This window comes from Phoxinus phoxinus (assembly GCF_949152265.1).
Source record: "Phoxinus phoxinus genome assembly, chromosome: 19".
NCBI lineage: Eukaryota > Metazoa > Chordata > Actinopteri > Cypriniformes > Leuciscidae > Phoxinus > Phoxinus phoxinus.
Window position 1 is genome coordinate 19,980,646 of NC_136894.1, and position 19,607 is coordinate 20,000,252.

Genomic DNA, 19,607 nt, shown 5'->3' on the forward strand with positions numbered 1-19,607 from the left:
ATGTGCTAGTGTGCGTGTGTGCCCAACGAAGCGCATGTAAGGACCCAACCAATCGAATTATTCAGAAAGTCTAGTTTATTATGCAAAGGTTTTAAGGTTAACTGTTGTTTTATGAATTGCAACACTTGCTGCAACCTGTCAAACCTAAGCCCATTTCCAATAACCTAAATTAATTTGTTAAAGACTACTTTTTTTTTACTTTTTTTTTTACTAAAACTTGACTAAAACCTTTTTGCGTTTTCGTCGACTAAAATTTGACTAAAACTATCAAGTTTATAAGTGACTAAAATGTGACTAAAACTAAAAAGCATTTTCGTCAATAAGACTAAGACTAAAACTAAAAGGGCTGCCAAAAACAACACTGCTGCGATCGCTGGCTGGCTGGACAAATTCCTGAAGCGCAACGACTTTTCGGTCAGAAGACGCACAACTGTAGCTCAGAAAGGCGCCAGGCACTTCACTGAGAAAGTGGTGAACTATACAACGCGGATTATTAAGGCAAAGAAAATACAGCCGTAAAACATTATAGCCATGGACGAAACAGTGGTGGGGTTTGATATGGTGGACACTAAAACGGTGGATGCGAGAGGTGCGCGCCAGTGATGCGCGGGTCAATGTATAAACAACCCGCACCCGACCGACGGTTTCAACTAACTCGCCCGCAACTCGGACCGCAATAAAAATAAATAAATATTGTACCCGACCCGCTTCCTGACCCGCATTTTTTAAAAGTAGCTAGTAAATGCTCATAGTAGCGTCATTGGGCCATAGACGTCGGAACTAGGTGCGGGTGCAGCATTTTTCTGAATGCTGTATGATATCGCCTAGTGTTATGTAATAAAGGCTTGATTTATTAATTTACTTCGTTTCATTTTCTTAACAATTAAGTCTAATCGAAGTGTGTGTCTCTCCCCCGACTTTCCCAACAAAAATCCCCCCCCCCCCCCCTCTCAGAAAATACATAAAACTGACATTACGGAGCTATATGCGTTTAAAAGTAGCCTATTAAAATGGCACAATGGCATTGCTCAGTTCAATGTGTTGGGAAATCGGGCATTTTGTACTGCGTCAGCTTTTATTCAAAAGTTAATAACCGCGCTCAACATTCAAAAGGTAAATAAGGATTTTCCACTTTCATCTCTGACTGAGCTCGTGCATCATCTTCGCGCCAGTTATTCAGACAATAAAGCATAGGCCTATGTATTTCATAGAAAATTGTGTCTAGTACTATATAAATTAAAAAGGTTTAATTGGCATCTTTATTTCAAACGACCCGACCGACCACGACCCGAATATCATTAAAAATATTTTTGGATGACTCGTAACCGCAGGCACCCGCTCATTTTGGATCAACCCGCGCATCACTGGTGTGCGCAGTGTTCCACTGAAATCCACAGGCCATGAGAAGAGCCACTTAACTGTGGTGTTGGCTGCGAAAGCAGACGGGACCAAATTGAAACCTTACGTTGTCTTCAAAGGGGGAATCAAGGAGGTGAAATCAATACAAAATATCAGTGGGCTGGTGGTGGCCAAATGGATGGATGAACGAGGAGCTGACTGAAGACTGGCTTCACAGAGTGGTGGGAAAGCTCAACTTCACCCCTCGTCTCCTAGCCTGGGATTCATACCGCTGTCATATCAGCACAGCGACTAAAGCTGAGCTCAAAAGGGGCTACAACATAACCACGGGTGTGATATCCGGTGGCTGTACAAAGTACGTACAGGCCCCTGACGTCGTATGGAACCAACCATTCAAAGCCAGCCTGCACGAGTCCTATGAAAACTGGATGGCAGGGGATGTGGACAAGGAGTACACCACTGGATGAAATATGAGGGCCCCAGCTCGCCGCTTTTTGGTTGCCTTGGTACTTCAAGCGTGGGAAAAGCTGGATACGGAGCGGCTGAAAAATTCCTTTAAAGTCTCTGTAAAGTCAAAATTAAGTATGTGTTCTGAGTTTGTCACACCACAGAAAAATGTGTTATTGGCCACCCAGCCAAATGTGAATGATAAAAAAGCCGCCAAGCATAGGCGTCGATTTCGGGGGGGACGGGGGGACGCGTACCCACCAGATTTCGTCATGAGTCATTTTGTACCCACCACTTTTTAGGGTTGCTAGTAGGGCTGTAACGATACACCAAACCCACGATTCGGTTCGTATCACGATTTTTGGGGGGATTTAAAAATAAAATAAAAAGAAATTCGGTGCTGATGCAGTGGTGACCCGTTCATGTAACATATAGGCCTAATGGTGTGAACGCACCATAAGGGTGGCGCTGCCAATAAAGCACCTAAAAGCTGCCACAAAGAACAGGCAAAAGTAATCTGAATATGTCAAATATAGCAAGGAGACATTTTTATTAATAAACAAGTGTTTTCTGTGTCGCTGCAAAGATGAAGTTGACGATGAACGCGGCAGAGAGAAATGCACATTTCATACGGATAACATAGTTTTCTTTCGTTTTGAATTGTTATGTTTAAAAAGTATGATTTAAAGCGTTCTGTAGATAATATATATATTTCTCAGGTCTATGAGGCAAGGCTGTGCTGAGTTTCGGTTCATTTATGAGACGAGCTCCAGTTCATGCGCAGGCGCCTCCGTGTCGTCGTGATATCTATAGGCTATTATCTGCGTTACTTATTATTTATTAAATCCAGGCAATTTGTTGATGAAACATTGATTAAAATTAAGATACAATTAATACAAAACGAAATTCACTTTAAAGAAAGGCTTTGTGCTTTCTGATTGAGGTCTGTAAAAGTTTTAAAGCATCTTTTAGTGCCGATTTCAGAGCGGTCACGTCCGTAACATTGTTTTTTCCTCATAAATGCGAACTAAATAAAATGATTAGTAAAATTAATATTTTATGTTCTGTGGAGCTCGTTTTATTTTTTTCTCACGTTTATATTAATTTCTGCTTAAATAATGAGTGTATGGAGGAATATAGCCTATTCCGCGCTCAAGCGCATGCATAAATCTTGCCACAAAGCACCGTCAAAAGCAGGCTAATGATATATGTCTGAAAAATAATGAGGCATTTTTATTGTTTATTAATAAAATATATATTTCTAAATCAGTGTCGGCTCCAAACATATCTATATACATCTCCACTGTAAAGTGGATGCGCCTTTAGATAGAAATGCACCTTATATGGATTACAGCCTAATCAGCCGGTATTTGCTTTCGATTCAAATTTTTTCGTTTAAAAGTGGATATTTCGAGCTTTATATAGAAATATTCATCACGTTTTTGAGGCTATACACTGCATTTCAGTTCATTATTGAGACGCGCTCTAGTTCACGCCATGGAGATAATTAGGCTATAGGCTATATATCCCTGTTTGTTTTATTTTATTTTACAAAAGCACAACGTTTTCTTGTAATTGTGAGTTTACCCAAATAAAAGTAGGCTACTTGCGACTGATGCGTTATTCCTTTTGGACCTCAAAAAAGATTGAGTATTTAAAGTTGTTTCCTCTAGGAAAATGCAAGTGTTCGCGCCGACGCGTGCCATGCAGTGCGCGCACACTCCGCACATACACTTTGGATATGCACCTAATATCCATATAGGCTAATAGCGAACATTTATCTAGGTTAAAGTTAGAGCGAGCTGCCATGCCAGATGGATAACTGCACCCACACACCGGACGCGAATAGCGCGTCAGGCGCGAGTGATTTCAATGTTAAGTCAATGCAAAGACGCGTTACGCGCGTAAAACGCGTGTAACGCGTCTTTCCATTGACTTAACATTGAAATGACTCGCGCCTGACGCGCTATTCGCGTCCGGTGTGAACGCACCATAAGTCCTTTTCATGTTTAACAAATCAAATCATGCATTTTCTACCTACCGCGAGGAGCTATAAGCGCTGCACCAGTTTGAAAAGGGTAAAAGCAGTAGCGAGGGGCCCCACTGATGTTGCTGCGTCTTTATATTAATATTTCTGATTGTTTAAATGATCAGCCCTCGGGGGCCCCTTAAAATGCGGGGTCCCAGGCAATTGCCGCCTCTGCCAGACGGAATGCCATACTAGGTTTTTGTGAAACGCCGCCACTGCTAGTAGCTTGCAGAGCTTACATTAGTAAGCTTCAGGACATCGTCTTTCAAAACATGACCTAAGCGAAAGATAAAAAAAAATGAATGCGTCATTGTACCCAGCACTTCTGAAAATGCACTTCCGAATGCGTCTCTGTCCCCAGCACATTTCAAACCAAACTGACGCCCATGCCGCCAAGTAAATAAAATCAAAATCTTGAAAAAATTTGCAGTATTCTCTGCTCTCAAACGCTGGAGGCGTGTCCGCTGGCTGCGTTGAAACCACACCCACTCGCGGGACGGGAGGATGAAGGCCGGAGCGGGAGATAGACGGTTCGGCCCCATTCACCAGTAACAGCGAATTATCAGTGAATCCCAGTTGTCTCCGACGAAAGTTTATAAAACTATCCTGTGTAAAACGATCACTACAGAGCTGAGGATCACCACCAACACCCGGTGGTTATCCTCAGCTCTCCATCAAGGTGGCTCTTCACAAAATTAATCCACCTCTTCTTGATATGGTCATTTTTCGGAAATTTAAATAATGACACAGATCTGTTTTGTAAGTGATCGCATCCAGGTAATACGCATTTCCGTGACGAAGGCATAGCTAGCTAGCAAACTGTAGGCTGTAATAACTAATAGTACTGACAGTAACTCGCGATTGAGCGGCGAATGTGCTCTATTGTTAGGGGAGGGGCCAGCGTCAGTGGCTCCAGTGTTACCCCTTTTCCACCAAGGCAGAGCTGGTGCTGGTTCGGAGCCAGAGCCTAGTTTCAAATCGGTTCTTTGTTTTTCCACCGCCAAAGCACCAGCTCCGAACCAGTAAAACTGGTTCTTAAGTAGCACCAAATCATTGCAGGGTCTAGAACGGAGCCAAGTAAGAACCGCTTGCGTCAGGGGCTGGGGGCGGGGTTACCGTGACCAACAAGACGAATAGAAACTTGTGACCGCCATTTTTAAATAGCAGCTAGTCGAGCTAATAGCAGCTCGATTATAATATCCGTCTATGTAAGTTACGGCGAGCTGCACGAACGCGTTGGATTCCGATGTATTTTTGCAATCCCATGATCCATAGTATTGCAACGTCCGTTATTGTTGATGGCTTGTTCGAGATGCATCGGAGCGGCGCGGACCGATCAGAGCTCCGGGAGTGTGTGGAGAGCATACGACTCCTTGTGCTTTTGATCGCTTTCGCAGTGCTTTAATGTCACGCAGCGATCGGTCTGCGAGAAGCCGAACCATCTCGAACAAGCCTGGTGTGTTTTTGTTTGGCGCTGCCGCGCTAGCGTTGCTGGGCAACATGAGATGTATACACAGTGACGTAAGATCTGGCTCTGTTTTGGCTCTCTAGCCTGTGGAAAGGCAAACCGGTTCTTAGAAGAACCGTCAGTAGAACCAACTCCGAACTGGCTCTAGCTCTAGCTCTGAACCAGCACCTGGTTCTTGTTGGTGGAAAAGGGGTATGAGTCATCGACAGTCGGGGCCCCCCCCTCAGCCCCCCCCTCAGTTTATATATATATATATATATATATTAGGGCTGTAACGATACAGCAAACCCACGATTCGGTTCGTATCACGATTTCTGACCCACGATTCGATACAAACCGCGATTCTTGCGAGGAGGGAGGATTTTAAAAGCCAAATAAATAAATAAATAGCTAAAGCTATAACTCTGTTTTCTTGTAACAAAATACTTTTGAAAAACAAACCGAACTATACTCCATTGTGGAGATGATTCGAGTATGTTAAAAATTCTTCTGAGGTAACCGAGGCTTACTGTCTGTGCTGTAAACCACAAATAATATATTGCCTATTCCGCATGACCCGCATCTCAAGCGCAGGAATAACGCTTGGCACAAAGTGAACGCGCCTATATAGAGAAATGCACACTTCCTACGAATTAGCCTAAGCAGCCATTTCTTTATGTTTTGAATTAACGTTAAATCAAGTAAAAGTATTTCAAGCTTTCTATATAAGTTTCGATTCGTTTATGAGGTGAGTTCCAGTTCACGCGCGCGCCGGTGCCACACACACACACACACACACACACACACACATACACATACAAGCAAACAACGCGCGCTTTGCTCACTTGCTCTGGTGTTTGCTTGTGTGTGTGTGTGTGTGTGCTCGCGCGCGCGCGTGTGTGCGTGTGTGCGTGTGGGGGAGAGGTGCGATTTTTTTAATAATAATCAAATGATATCCAGCGATCTTTGAATATTATTTTTGCTTGAAATTCCCATACCTAATATGTAAAAGACCCCGTCACAGCCCTAGGATCTATTCTGGGGTGCGTTTCCCGAAAGCATCGTTAGCCAACTATGATCGCAAGTTCCGCCGTTATCAGCATAGTTCAACGATTTGGTGTTTCCCGAAACCATCGTTCCAACGAACGTTCGCAAACAGCATCGCAAACTTGTGTGGTTGCAACGACAGCTCTGGAGCTGTGGTTAGTAGTTCCTAGTTTACATGAGATGTAGACTGAATAAATCCTTATCTTTAGCAAAATAAGCAAGCTGACATTCAGTACAACCCGTATTTTTTATTTAGAATACATACAAATGTAATTTACGTCTTTTAGTTTGTCAAGAGATTTAAAGCACCGTTTTTGAAGACTGCGCATGTGCGAACGTGCTCAACTATGTAAGAACGAGCCAAATATTGAGTCTGGTAATAAAGCAAAGTAACTGAGAAAAATTTGAAATGGTCTTCAGATGCCATGTCAGTAACTTATATGACGAAATCTAGCGTTAATTCGATCTCAAACAGATTAATTAAAAAAAGTTATTAGTCCACCACGTGCGAGACGTCATAAACCAACGTGGTTGAACGATACTTTACGACATTCGGTTTCGGGAAACACTCGTGACTAGCTAGTTGATTTCTCCAACGATGCATCGTACTATGGTAGTTAAGCAGTGAGCTATATAGTTGTACGGGAAACGCACCCCTGGACGAGAAAGATAAGTCTGGGAAGGGGTGTGTCGATCGCGATCTGCCTTCTCACACCGCGACACAGGTTCGTGGATCTGAGTGTCGCGATTTCGGTTTAATATCGTAAATCGTTACAGCCCTATTCTGTACACAACTAGTGATCTTTGACACGTCTATTTTGGGTCCAACAATGTTCTTTAGAATTTTCAAAACACCTTCTCTCAATTCATCTTTACTGGCATGTAGTAGTTCAGAAGTACAGTAGGTAGTCAACCAGAATGCCTATTACCGCCGTGCCAGCAACCGCAACAAAACTACCGCGGTAAAAATAATCCAGTCACATTTCAAAGTCATTCGCGAAATGACCGCCAGGTGGCGCAAAGGGACATTTTGCAAAACAGCAGTTATTGCCGTATTTTGAAATATAAGCGGGGTTAATGTCAATTAACAGTAAGGATGAAATACTATAAAACATTTTTTTAGGACAGAAAAATAGAATCATAATTTAAAAATAGAGACGAGAACAATATAGCCTTTATTTCATATTGTACGCCTAGACGTCGGTGGGATGAAATACTATAAAACTTTTTTTTAGGACAGAAAAATAGAATCATAATTTAAAAATAGAGACGAGAACAATATAGCCTTTATTTCATATTGTACGCCTAGACGTCGGTGGGCGACATAAGCCTATTGTCCGTTGGGAGCAGCGTGATAAAAATAATAATAATAATAAGAAAAATAACAAACAAAAATAAATTAGGTGCAATGAAGCTGATTATTTTTTTTACGATTCTATTGAGGAATGAGACGATTTAAGAGCGCTTCTCTCGAGAATGCTGGAGAAACCGGGCATTTCTCAGTGAGTAAATTCATGGCCGAGTGGTAGAACAGTAAGTTCTGTTAACTTAACAGAAGATCAAGAAGAAGAACTTGTAAGATCAAGATCGGTCTTGATCATTTGGATGACACGGGTTCAAATCCCGAAAAAACCTGGACTATTGTATATTTTATATTAGCCTATTAATGCATGTCATAGCCTATTATTAATGCAGACAAACAAACAAACAAACAAAACATTTTTTTTTAAATAGGATAGCCTTTTTTTTTTGGTTCCTAGCCTATAAAAAGTGTTTGTAAAAACATGGTTTTAAGCAATGTGCGATTTGCCAGGGGGACGAGGATTTCCTGCTTCTGGTCTAAACATCCCTGCTTCTGCTGAATTATTTTAATCCCCCATCCCTCCACAGTAATCAATGCTATAAATTATTTCACCATTAGACCATATAAAATATATAAAATAAAGATATGCAACAGGCACGCTTAAACGACAAACAATACAATCAGAACCAGTTTCAGTTACGTTCATGGTTCCAGTGGCCTTAATGCAAGCACGGCTTTCAAAATGTCACAAAGCGTTTTGAGATTATTTTGAATGAAATATTCAAGTTTATAATTAAGTATTTTGGTACACCGCTATCCATTGTTCTAAAGTCGGGTTTTATTCTGGCATGTTGAATTGGTGTTCAAGAGACGCGGCGCGTTCATTTGGATTTATTTTTCTCATAACAGCTAAAATAACTTAGGCCCTAATAGGCTACTCCGTAATTTTTTTGTCATACAGATAAGAGTAGAGTAGCCTACATCGTTCAAAACTGTAAACTGGTATTCATATTAGGCGAACAACAAAAGTTTATCTGTCGTCTCTGTCTCCGGGAACTGCGCGTCACAAAAATTAACCGAAAGCCACTTCCTCCGCTCAGTCACGATAAGAAATCGGCTATGTCTAAAGCCTTTAAATGTCCAAATATTTAATCAATATTATCTGATTAGGTAATCCGTATGAAACCGAGATGTGCAGAGGATCTACTCAAACATGTTTCAGCTATCATGTGTGAGCTTCCCAATGAGGAACGGACAAGGGTGAAAATCTCTCTATAATTAAATGTAGTCTAGGCTAAATCGCCCTGAATTAAATAGTAAAAACAGTTCAGATAATTTATTTGTCGGAATGTTGCGATATTGTTTCATTCAAGTTCTTCATTATTCTATAAATGTTATTTAGTTTAGCAGCAGCACCACAAAGCAATGTGGTTCGAGATTTATATAAACAAAATAATAATAGCCTAATAATAATTCACAAATTGCGCACCCTGGTTGTAGTATCCAAAGATCCCCGTGGAATTTAACATGGAGTTGAACATTTTGTTCATGACAACAAATGAACATGCGTTTGGAGATTGTATTTAGTTTTGCTTGGAAAAAGCTGGCCCAAACCGAGGTAGCGTTTTATTTCTTCAATTATTGAAATAATTAAATGTTTAGTAATAAACTTTTATGACAGAAATATTAATACATGTAGCCTAAATAATTAAATTATTTCATTATCAACACTTTAATGCTAATGTCTAGAATTAAGTGTGAATTGCGACTTCTCTTTGTTTTAAGTCGGTCTCGAGCTCAGATAGCCTGTGGGGGGGTGGGGTTCAGGAGGTGTTAAATGCTCCGTCTTTCATATGCAGAGTGAGCCTGATGACCAGGCAAAGGCAAAATACTTTTAAGGATAAATCTCTCGATATGTCCAAATGTAAGCCCTATTAAATTATAAATATTGTAGTTTTATGTATTGTATTCAAAGGTTTTTCACACACAATTTCAGTTGAAGTGTTCAATCAATTTGTTTCAACTGGTTTTGTAGAGTTTTAAAATGTTTGAGCAGTGTGTTTGTCAACAATCTGGCATTATCTAAACATGAACTATTGACGAAATGCGTTCTTGCCAACTAAACGAATGCAAGCGAGCAGCAGATGCAGAGCTCTTTTATTCGTGATCCACCTCGTTTTATTGTAAGGTGAATTCAACAAGACATTCTGTGTTTTTGAAGCAACAAAGGCTAAATGATTTGTTACAGTTTTTTTTTTTCGTGATTTGTATGGATGATACACAGCGACATACAGTATTATGAGCTGTATGATGGGTTTTAACCCTGAAATGTTTAATTTCGAGAGAGACCCGGCGCGCGCAGTGCAGGGAGACTAAATAAACTAAAATAAAAGAGATCCAGCGCGAGAGAGAGGCAAAGAAAAACGCATGATCTTATTTATTTTGCTTTGAACTATTTTCGTTTTGTAGACTAGCCTACTGTTTTAATTGTTTATTTAGCTGCAATTTCTTTGGCAATACAAATTTAAAATGTCGCAAGAATAAGATTCTGTGTTTCTTACTTAGAAAATAAACTCTAACTCGATGCAACCCTGTTTTAAATAAATAAACTGCCCCCGACACTTTATTTAAACCTTGAAATGTCCAGGATCTGTTTAAAAAAAATTATATTCCTTTGCTATGGCGGGTATCATTGTCAGTCATCTCAATTTCGTGAATGATTCACAAAACAATAATAGGGCTTGGGCGTCGTGACGTCATACTTGGCGTGGCGGCCATGTTGATGGCCTCGCGAATGTAAACATAACGTTACAGCAAGTGGAACGAGTAGAAGAAGCAGAGTTGGAAGAAAGAAAAAAGATGTTAAAATCCCGAAAAGGATGCGGAATTTACCGTGATACACTAAATAAGGAAGCCAGGGACCGGTATGTGGACAAAATCGGTACTATTAACGGTTTGGATCCATATGAAATTGGAAAAAAAGAGTTGAGCACCGACAACGACTTGCTGCCGCCGGTTTGCATAACCGATATCTTCGGCTACCTAGTTTGTTTTGTACAAATTTTAACACTCATCTTTCTGTTGCTATCCCTCTGCTGACAAAAAAAAAAATTACTACAAAACTGTAACGTTATTAAAATACGGGATATTTTACAGGAAAATACTAAAACGGGAAGACAGCGGGAAAAAAGCTCAAATAACGTTACGTGTTTATACTTTTGAAACACATAGTTAAAAGTAGCAGCTACATGTGTGAACGGTTGTTACTAAACTAACATTAGCAGTTAGGTGAAGCACAGCTTACCTTTGTCCGGATTAACGTTACTGTGTTCCCACTGTTTTGCCGGCTTTATGATCTGCAGCTCCTGAACCCACCCATTGGTGAACTGTAAGTTACATGCGACTCCAATGATTTGTAGCTTCGGAACTGTTCTGAGGTGTAGGCGCTCACAAAACAAACTATTTTAGCCGAAGATATCGGTTATGCAAACCGGCGGCAGCAAGTCGTTGTCGGTGCTCCACTCTTTTTTTCCAATTTCATATGGATCCAAACCGTTAATAGTACCGATTTTGTCCACATACCGGTCCCTGGCTTCCTTATTTAGTGTATCACGGTAAATTCCGCATACTTTTTGGGATTTTAACATCTTTTTTCTTTCTTCCATCTCTGCTTCTTCTACTCGTTCCACTTGCTGTAACGTTATGTTTACATTCGCGAGGCCATCAACATGGCCGCCACGCCAAGTATGACGTCACGACGCCCAAGCCCTATTTAGCAGATTAAAGACTAGCTTCATCATTTTCATTTTCTGACACGATCGGCTGACAATCTTCCTTCATCAGTTTTGTCGTCTGTGCAGCGGCTCAACTGGAATGCAGCAAATTTATGTTTGTGCCATTGATAATTAAACACAACGCTTGACTTTAATAAACAGTTACATATCTAAGCATCAAGAATGGTAAAACATTTAACGCTGTCAGCCAAGGCTAGTGAGATTCGATCTCGGATCGCTTGAAGCTCCGTGAGGCTCATGCTGTTGCGATGTTTCATTTTTTATTAGGGGTGTAACGGTACATGTATTCGTACCGGACCGTTTCGGTACAGGACTTTCGGTACGGTGCACATGTGCACCGAATGCAATCTTTCACGTAAATTAGGCTAGTTTTGTGTGCGGAACATACGTCAATTCCGAGTTTCCACACGAACATATTAAGTGTCGGAAGTCTCCGCGTTGCACTGATTAAATCTGATTAATCGTTTTTGTGATTCAAATACATGTAAAATATTACCATAACATCGGTCTTCCTGTGTGCGGAAATTTGTTTATGTTGCTGTGACAACGAAACACGTGCAAGCGCGCCTGTGTTAGGAGTGCTGATGCGCTCAAAAAAAAAAAAAAAAAGAGCGCTGCTGCGCTCATCTGTGGACATTTCCGAATGCCTTTCTGTTAAAAGCGGGCTTTCCAAACAAACAAACGTACATGTGTCATTAGTATGAGAAAATGTATGTATCACCACATACATGGCACACTTGCTTTAGCCCAGCCTCTCGCTAGCTAGCGTCATGGCCAATATTGGTTTGAGAGTATTTTATTTAGTGGAGAACTTTGCAGCAGTATTTTATTTCTTATTCTTTTTTATTTTATATATTTTTAATTTATTAGTCTAACGTTATATTTTATTAAAAAGTGTGTTTAAAAAAAGTGTAAACAAATTGTTAAAAAAAGTTTATAATAAACAACCAGCAGTTTGTTTTGCATTTCTATCCCTTACTGTACCGAAAATGAACCGAACCGTGACTTTAAAACCGAGGTACGTACCGAACCGTGATTTTTACGTACCGTTACACCCCTATTGTTTATTAAATGTATTAAATTTAATTTCAGTATTGGGATTATGAATTCGTTTAACTACATGTTTCACTTGAATTGATCTGCTACCACATTTCAATCACTCTCAATGAGCCGCGGCGTGGCGGCAGATTACGCAATAGAGAGAATAAACTGACACTTTTCAAAGTCTGCGATTGTAGCGCCTCTTAGCGGTCAAAGGCAGCAAATACACACCCGCAATTTTACCCCCGTGGCGGTAAAAGTATTATTCTGGTTGAGTACCAACTGTAACAGCAGATTTAAAACTGTTGAATTCAGATTCAGTTAAAATGTGTGACATCAACAGTGCGACTTCTGTTACCGCCATGTCATATAGACGCATGACATTTGCTGATCAATGCCCTTCTAAATTCAGAAAAAATTGTGTGTGCTGAAGGTAAACTCTGAGATATTCTCTCTATATCTTTAGGAGCTAAAGTTGAATTGACTGCTTGTGACTGCAGTACGGAGGTGGCAGATGGAACTGCATCAACCCCTTTTCCTCTATTCTGAGCCTTTTGTCTTGCTCCACACACTTCAACTGAATTTACAGGCACATCAGTAACTGATTGGAGAGCTACATCTGTTTCAAAGAACGCTTGTAAGTCATGATAAATGTTATCAGGCTGACTAACTTCCACATCAGTTTTTGCTATAGCTTTGTTAATTTCTCGGTCGGCCGTCGGGCAGTTTTTGTGCGTCGGCCGACTAAGTTTCCTCAGTGTGTTCCGCACCGTTGGCTGAAATTGGTCCTCGTCGGCTTTGTTTCGGCCGATTTTACATGTTGAATCGGCGTCGAAAGAGGGAACTCTGATTGACTGTTCAGCTTACTGAAAAACAGCGAGCAAAGAAGTCAAAACGGTACAGATAGAAGGCATACAGATATGTTATGCTATCTTACCTGAATTTTCCTTGGTGAAATTTCAATATCAACATGAGCAGAGTGAAATAAAGAAAGGGTGTACAGGGCTCCAGACTAACTTTTTTCCCTAGGAGCACAGTGGCCCCTAACTGAAAATTTTAGGAGCACAACCAGGAAATTTAGGAGCACACACCGTAAATCAACATACTAACCAAATATTCACATTTCTACTAATTTCCAGTGTATTACTAATAAATACTTTGATAATAGATGCAGCAATTACAATGCCTTTGCGCTCTGACTCAGACGCACATAGCAGGTTGTGATATTTGTCTCCGTCTCCTTCCTACAGACGTTTAAACGCGCGCTCGATTATCTCTAGGACCCTCCCCCTCCACACATTAGCCACTTACAGTGGCCATTCCCTATTCTTCTCGCACTGCCACACATTCCGGATTCATTGATAAGCCCTTTCCACGTTTAACGTGTAAAAAGAAAAAAGAAAAAAAAGGGACAAATTTACTGGTCGCACATGTGCGACTGGACGTAAAATTCAGTCGCACACTCTCAAATTTTGGTCGTAAAATGCGACCATTTGGTCGCAGTCTGGAGCCCTGGGTGTAGCAGGATTGATATTCAAAACGGTCAGCACGCATTGCTTTGTTTACGGTTTGTGTATCTCCAGCCTGCAGCGTCGGTTTCCCTTTTTGCATGACGAATATAGACGAATATATCTGCAGAAATAGACAGTTGTCACATTTACACGCAGGCGCAGAACGCGCATTCTAGCTGACAGTCGGCTGTAGTTCTCTCGGTGTGTTCAAGTGCAGCTTTTTACCCCGACGCGAGGCAACAACACAGTCGGCTTTCATCAGCGCTAGTTCGTCGGCGTCGGCTTGGTGTGTTCCAGGCTTTAAGTGCCCGAAAGGTTGACAGAAAAATTATAAATAATAATAATCCTTAGGTAAACAATAGGGCCTTCGCCCTTTCAGGGCTTGGGTCCTAATAAATAATCCTTAGAAGAACAATAGGGCTCTGCGCCCTTTCAGGGCTTGGTCCCTAATAAATAATCCTTAGAAGAACAATAGCCATGGACACAGGGTTCTTCAACGGAAGCAATACAATCGTTTTTAAATCAATAAACTAAATCAATATTTTGTGTCAAATTATTGATTAATTTGGTAGGTAGCCATGTAAACGGGATCCCGATGTCGGTGAATAAAATTCAGAGTCATTGTTATTTGTTATTTGAAAAGTCTCTTGTTATTGGAAGTCTCTCGCGCACTATTGCTCTCAGGCAGACACACTCGGTCTCTCTCGCGCACTATTGCTCGCGCGCAGACACACTCTATTGCTCGCGCGCACTCCCGCGCAGACACACTCGGTCTCTCTCGTGCTCTATTGCTCGCGGTGCAGACACACTCGGTCTCTCTCGCGCACTATTGCTCGCGCGCAGACACACTCGTTCTCTCTCGCCCAGTTCGCTTCACTTTTGTCCAGTCCGGCAAAACATTCTAGTTTCTACATCTAGAAACTAAGCTGCGCGGTGCAGGGAACAACTGATGAATGGCTCATGGAGTCACGTGATCAGACAGTGGTTTACAAGCGCTAAATTGGCTTTGCAAAAAAATTTTTTTTATAATAATATGGAGCTGACGCATTTTTAATATGATTAAAATTTAATATGATTAATTGTGCAGCCCTACTATGTAGTTAAAACATTAAAACACAGCATGCCAAAGGAAAAGTGTTCAAAAGCATTGCATCCATAACAAATATTTATAGTCTATTTATTGAATATAATTTTTTTTTTTTAACTTTTCAGTCAATTTCATGTAGTTTAAATGTTTAACTCCATTAATGAGAAAGGCATATTCAATCTAAATGTTTATATCAGAAGTAAAACAGTTTAAATCATTGTTTTATTTAAACTGTTATTGTGAACATGCACTGTATTTATGATTAGGACTCTGTTGTAAAGTTTTTCTTTCATCGAAGCAAGGACCAGTGAGACAGTTGGGATCGCGTTCAGAAGTTATTTATTGTAACACGGCTGCGGGTTCCAAAATCAGTCTAACTCTAATACAGTATTGCATTGTAGTTATATACATTCCAAGGGGGAGGGATTACATAGAGGCGGAGATTCTAAACAAAGCATATAAATGTAGCCTACCTGAGTCAAATCTCTTACAGAGATTTCCTGATCTCATCAGCATAACAGTGATTCAGAGCTAATGCTAATCCAATCAGCCGGACTAATCAACGACTGGGCCAGGGGCTCCAAGAGCCATTTGGGCTCCAAAGGCCATTAGGAAAACAAAAGGTGAGAGTCTCAGTGATTCTGTTCATTTAACTTACAATGGAGAAAACAGGTCTGGCAGGAATCTCTTGCTGGCATTGCAGGAATCTCAATAATCATCTGAAATCAGTCTACTAAACTTTATCAGTTTATATACTATTGCAGTGGAAAAACTAAATTAAACATGTAATAAATTTGTAATCCTTCAACTCATAATGAAGATTTACGGTTTTACTTCATCTGCTGTTAGATATGCTCAGTTTCACTAAACGGCCTAACGTGCTCGCTGGCGTGGACATTTAAGGTGTGGATATTTGCTTCAAGTGATAGGCTTGGTGAGTGAATCTATCTTTCTGTATGTGTATGTTATGGAACCTTTTATAAAAAGAGGAAAAGGTAAAAAAAGGGGAAATCATCTACCCTGGCTGAATAAACACTGTAAAATACTTATGAAAGAAAGAGACACTTTACTTAAAGTGTTTTTAAAATCTGGTCTTACCATTGATAGGCAAAGATTTACTTCGATGAGAAATAAAACAACTCATACCTTACGTAAAGCCAAGGCAAATTTTTTCTTGGATGTCATTACAAGTGCAAATGGAAATGGCAAACTAATATGGCAAAACATTAATAAACTAATTGGAAAGCAAAATAAAATGGACAGTGATAGATTGGAAATAAAAGTTAACAACGAGCTGATAAATAATCCAAAAGAATTAGCAACTGAATTCAATAATTTCTTTATTAATTCTGTCAATGAAATAACACAAATGTTTAGTTCCTCAGAGATAGCTCGTAAGCCTATTAATCCTGGACAGCCGGTTTTCAGGTTAGAGCAAATAACTGATCTAGAAGTGGCTAATATTATTAAGTCTATGAAACCCTCAAAGGCCAAAGATGCCTTTGGCCTTGACACACATTTTTTAAAATTACACAAAGACGCGCTGATATGCCCGATAACACATTTGATAAATCAGTCAATTAAAATGTCAGTTGTTCCATCAGGATGGAAGGTGGCTATAGTTTCACCCATTTTTAAATCAGGAGACAAAACAAACATCTCAAATTATCGCCCCATCAGCATCCTCCCTGTTGTATCTAAGGTTGCAGAAAAGTGGATCGCCAAGCTGCTGAATAAACATCTCAGCCACGGCCATTCTCTCCTGCATCCTATGCAATTTGGGTTTCGCCAGTACCACTCCACAGAGACGGCAAACTGTGTTTTCATAGAAACAGTGAAATCGTTGCTTGATAAAACCACTTGTGTTGGTGCAGTCTTTTTGGACTTAAAGAAGGCGTTCGATACAGTAGATCATCGAGCCCTTCTGTCTAAACTGACTCACTTTAACTTAGCAGAAGATGCGCTACTTTGGTTTCAATCCTACTTGTCCAACAGAAGACAATCTGTGAGTGTTGATGGCACTAAATCGTCTTTCCTTGAATGTTTGGCAGGGGTCCCTCAAGGCTCTATTCTGGGACCAGTATTGTTCTCTATATATATAAATGATCTGCCAAACGTTTGTCAAAAAGTCAATTTTCAAATGTATGCTGATGATGCGGTTATTTTTACCTCTGCTAAAAGCACACAGGAAGCATCATCCATCCTTACATCAGCACTGGAGAATATTCAGCATTGGCTGCTTAAATCTTGCCTATTATTGAATAAAAAGAAAACTGTTGCCATGATTTTCACAAAAAAAAACATAAAACTGGAGCGGTCCAGTGTGTTCCTGGGGGGAGTGGAACTTGACATTGTAGAGGAGTTCAAGTACCTTGGGGTCACGCTGGACCCAACACTTTCATTTAAAAAACACATCAAACTTACAGCGAATAGAATTAAATTTAATTTACATAACTTTAAACAAATCAGACCATCAATGACAATTACCTCTGCTAAAATGTTTCTACATTCAATGATATTTTCACATATAGATTACTGCATCACAACCTGGTCACTCACTGGAAATACAATTTTAAAACCCATAGAAATGTTATTCAAAAAATCTATAAAAATACTTGATCAAAAACCTCTGTCACACCATCAGTGTAATATTTTGAGAAAATATAATATGCTCAATTTTGAAAATTTTATTCATTTTAAAAATAGCTGTTTGATTTTTAAAGTTTTACACGGATTGGCTCCATCCTCACTTTCTACATACATTAAACCAAGGTCTGACAGAGGTTGTTGTACCAGAGCTTCATTTAGAGGAGATATAGAGATCCCGCGTAGAAAAACTACCTTTGGACAAACTGTTCTGTCTATTAGAGGAGGCCATTTTTGGAACAGCATTCCAACAAACATTAGAGAATGTCCAACTTACTGCACATTTAAAAAGCACCTTAAACAGTTTCTTAAAAGTTCTCAGTTGTGTCCTAATTTTGAATAATTTTATTGATATAATGTAATCTGCCTGAATGTGTGCTAATATGTTTTGTACTTGATATTGTATATTGTTATATTCTTTTGTGTTGCATTATCATGTATGTTGTTGTCTTCCTGCTTCGGGACTACAGGTGAAAATTAGCATTTATGCTATAACCTGGCTCATTTACAGTCTGTACAGAAATGTTAGATTGTTCATTAATGTGCACTGTCCCGAATAAATAAATAAATAAATAAATAAAAATAAATAAAAGTATAATTTTCATTGGATTTTCGGTCTAAAAGTGACCAAAAACACATTTAACTCCAGCTCACCATTGGTGTCGCCAAACTGCTCCATCTCCAAAACGTCCGTACGCATGTGTCAGAGTTTCCGTGCAGGTGCGCAAATTTTCCCGTCAAGTTTCTTTTTATAAATCACAACTTATGCGTCGGAAGTGGCGTACGCCTCTTTCAAACACTGTTTTGTGCGTATGTAACGACTATAAATGAGGCCCCAGGACATTATGAAGCATGCGTCTTGATTTATTTTTTATATTTTTGCAGCTGCAGAATCTTCTGGAGACATACTACCCTATAGAGATCGATTCCACACGCTCCGTGGAAGAGAAGTTACCACTCATGGTTAAATGGTAAGACACATCTACTCATTACACAGCTAAGCTCTCAACAACAAACAGGAGTGCCTCTGATTTAAATTTTTCAACATATGGGGCACATCTATGAGGAGACATCTAGTAAAACTATTTTCATGTTTATATTTTTTTTTTATTACAAATTATGTTTGTATAATAATTTGAATGAATAATAAAGCAATTTAAGAATAATCACTGTTTTGTGTTTGTTAACCCTCTGGGGTCTAAGGTGTTTTTGGGGTCCTTGAGATGTTTTGACATGCCCTGATATTTGTATTTTTTTTTCAGTTGCTTATAAATATATTAATGGCAAAGGTGTAATTACACTATAGTTAGCACGGACATGGCTATCATAATATGTGAGCAACATGTATGTACATGTTTGCATTTTTGAGAGAATATTATTTATGCTTGGTTATTTAAAAAACTCAAACTTAAATTTTCTGATATAAGACCACAAACGACCAACTTCACATATTCCCACAATACTTTTGACTAATGGATGTTGTAGGCTAGAGTTTTTACTTCGAAATGATCTGAAAATCATCCGGGCTAATCGTTCACATTAAACAATAGATTGATTTAAATTTTGTAAGACACTTTTTGTTTGGAAAGGCAATATGCAGGTGGGCGTGAATGATCCAACAAGGTCATGAATAATGTCCTAATTCACACCTGAAGACAGACCTGCTAATGCTGCATACTAATGAGCTTTCATTCAAGTGTCACTGAGCCACAAGAAAGAATGCAAAGACAACACACACACATATATACATACACACACACACACACATATATATATATATATATATACATACACACACACACACACACACATATATATATATATATAGATATACATACACACACATATATATATACATACACACACACACACACACACATATATATATATATATAT

At 39.6% G+C, this 19,607-nt stretch overlaps 1 protein-coding gene across 4 annotated transcripts in view; it reads left to right on the forward strand.

Moving 5' to 3' along the window:
• The window catches only part of LOC306986612 (cytosolic 5'-nucleotidase 3-like), an 80,124-nt gene that overhangs the window by 37,389 nt on the left and 23,128 nt on the right, over window positions 1-19,607 (forward strand). For all 4 annotated transcript variants that reach the window (XM_079590020.1, XM_079590023.1, XM_079590021.1 and 1 more), the window contains one exon: window positions 18,597-18,682. In XM_079590020.1, coding sequence (XP_079446146.1) covers window positions 18,597-18,682 — 86 coding nt within the window. The remainder of the gene's footprint in view (window positions 1-18,596; window positions 18,683-19,607) is intronic.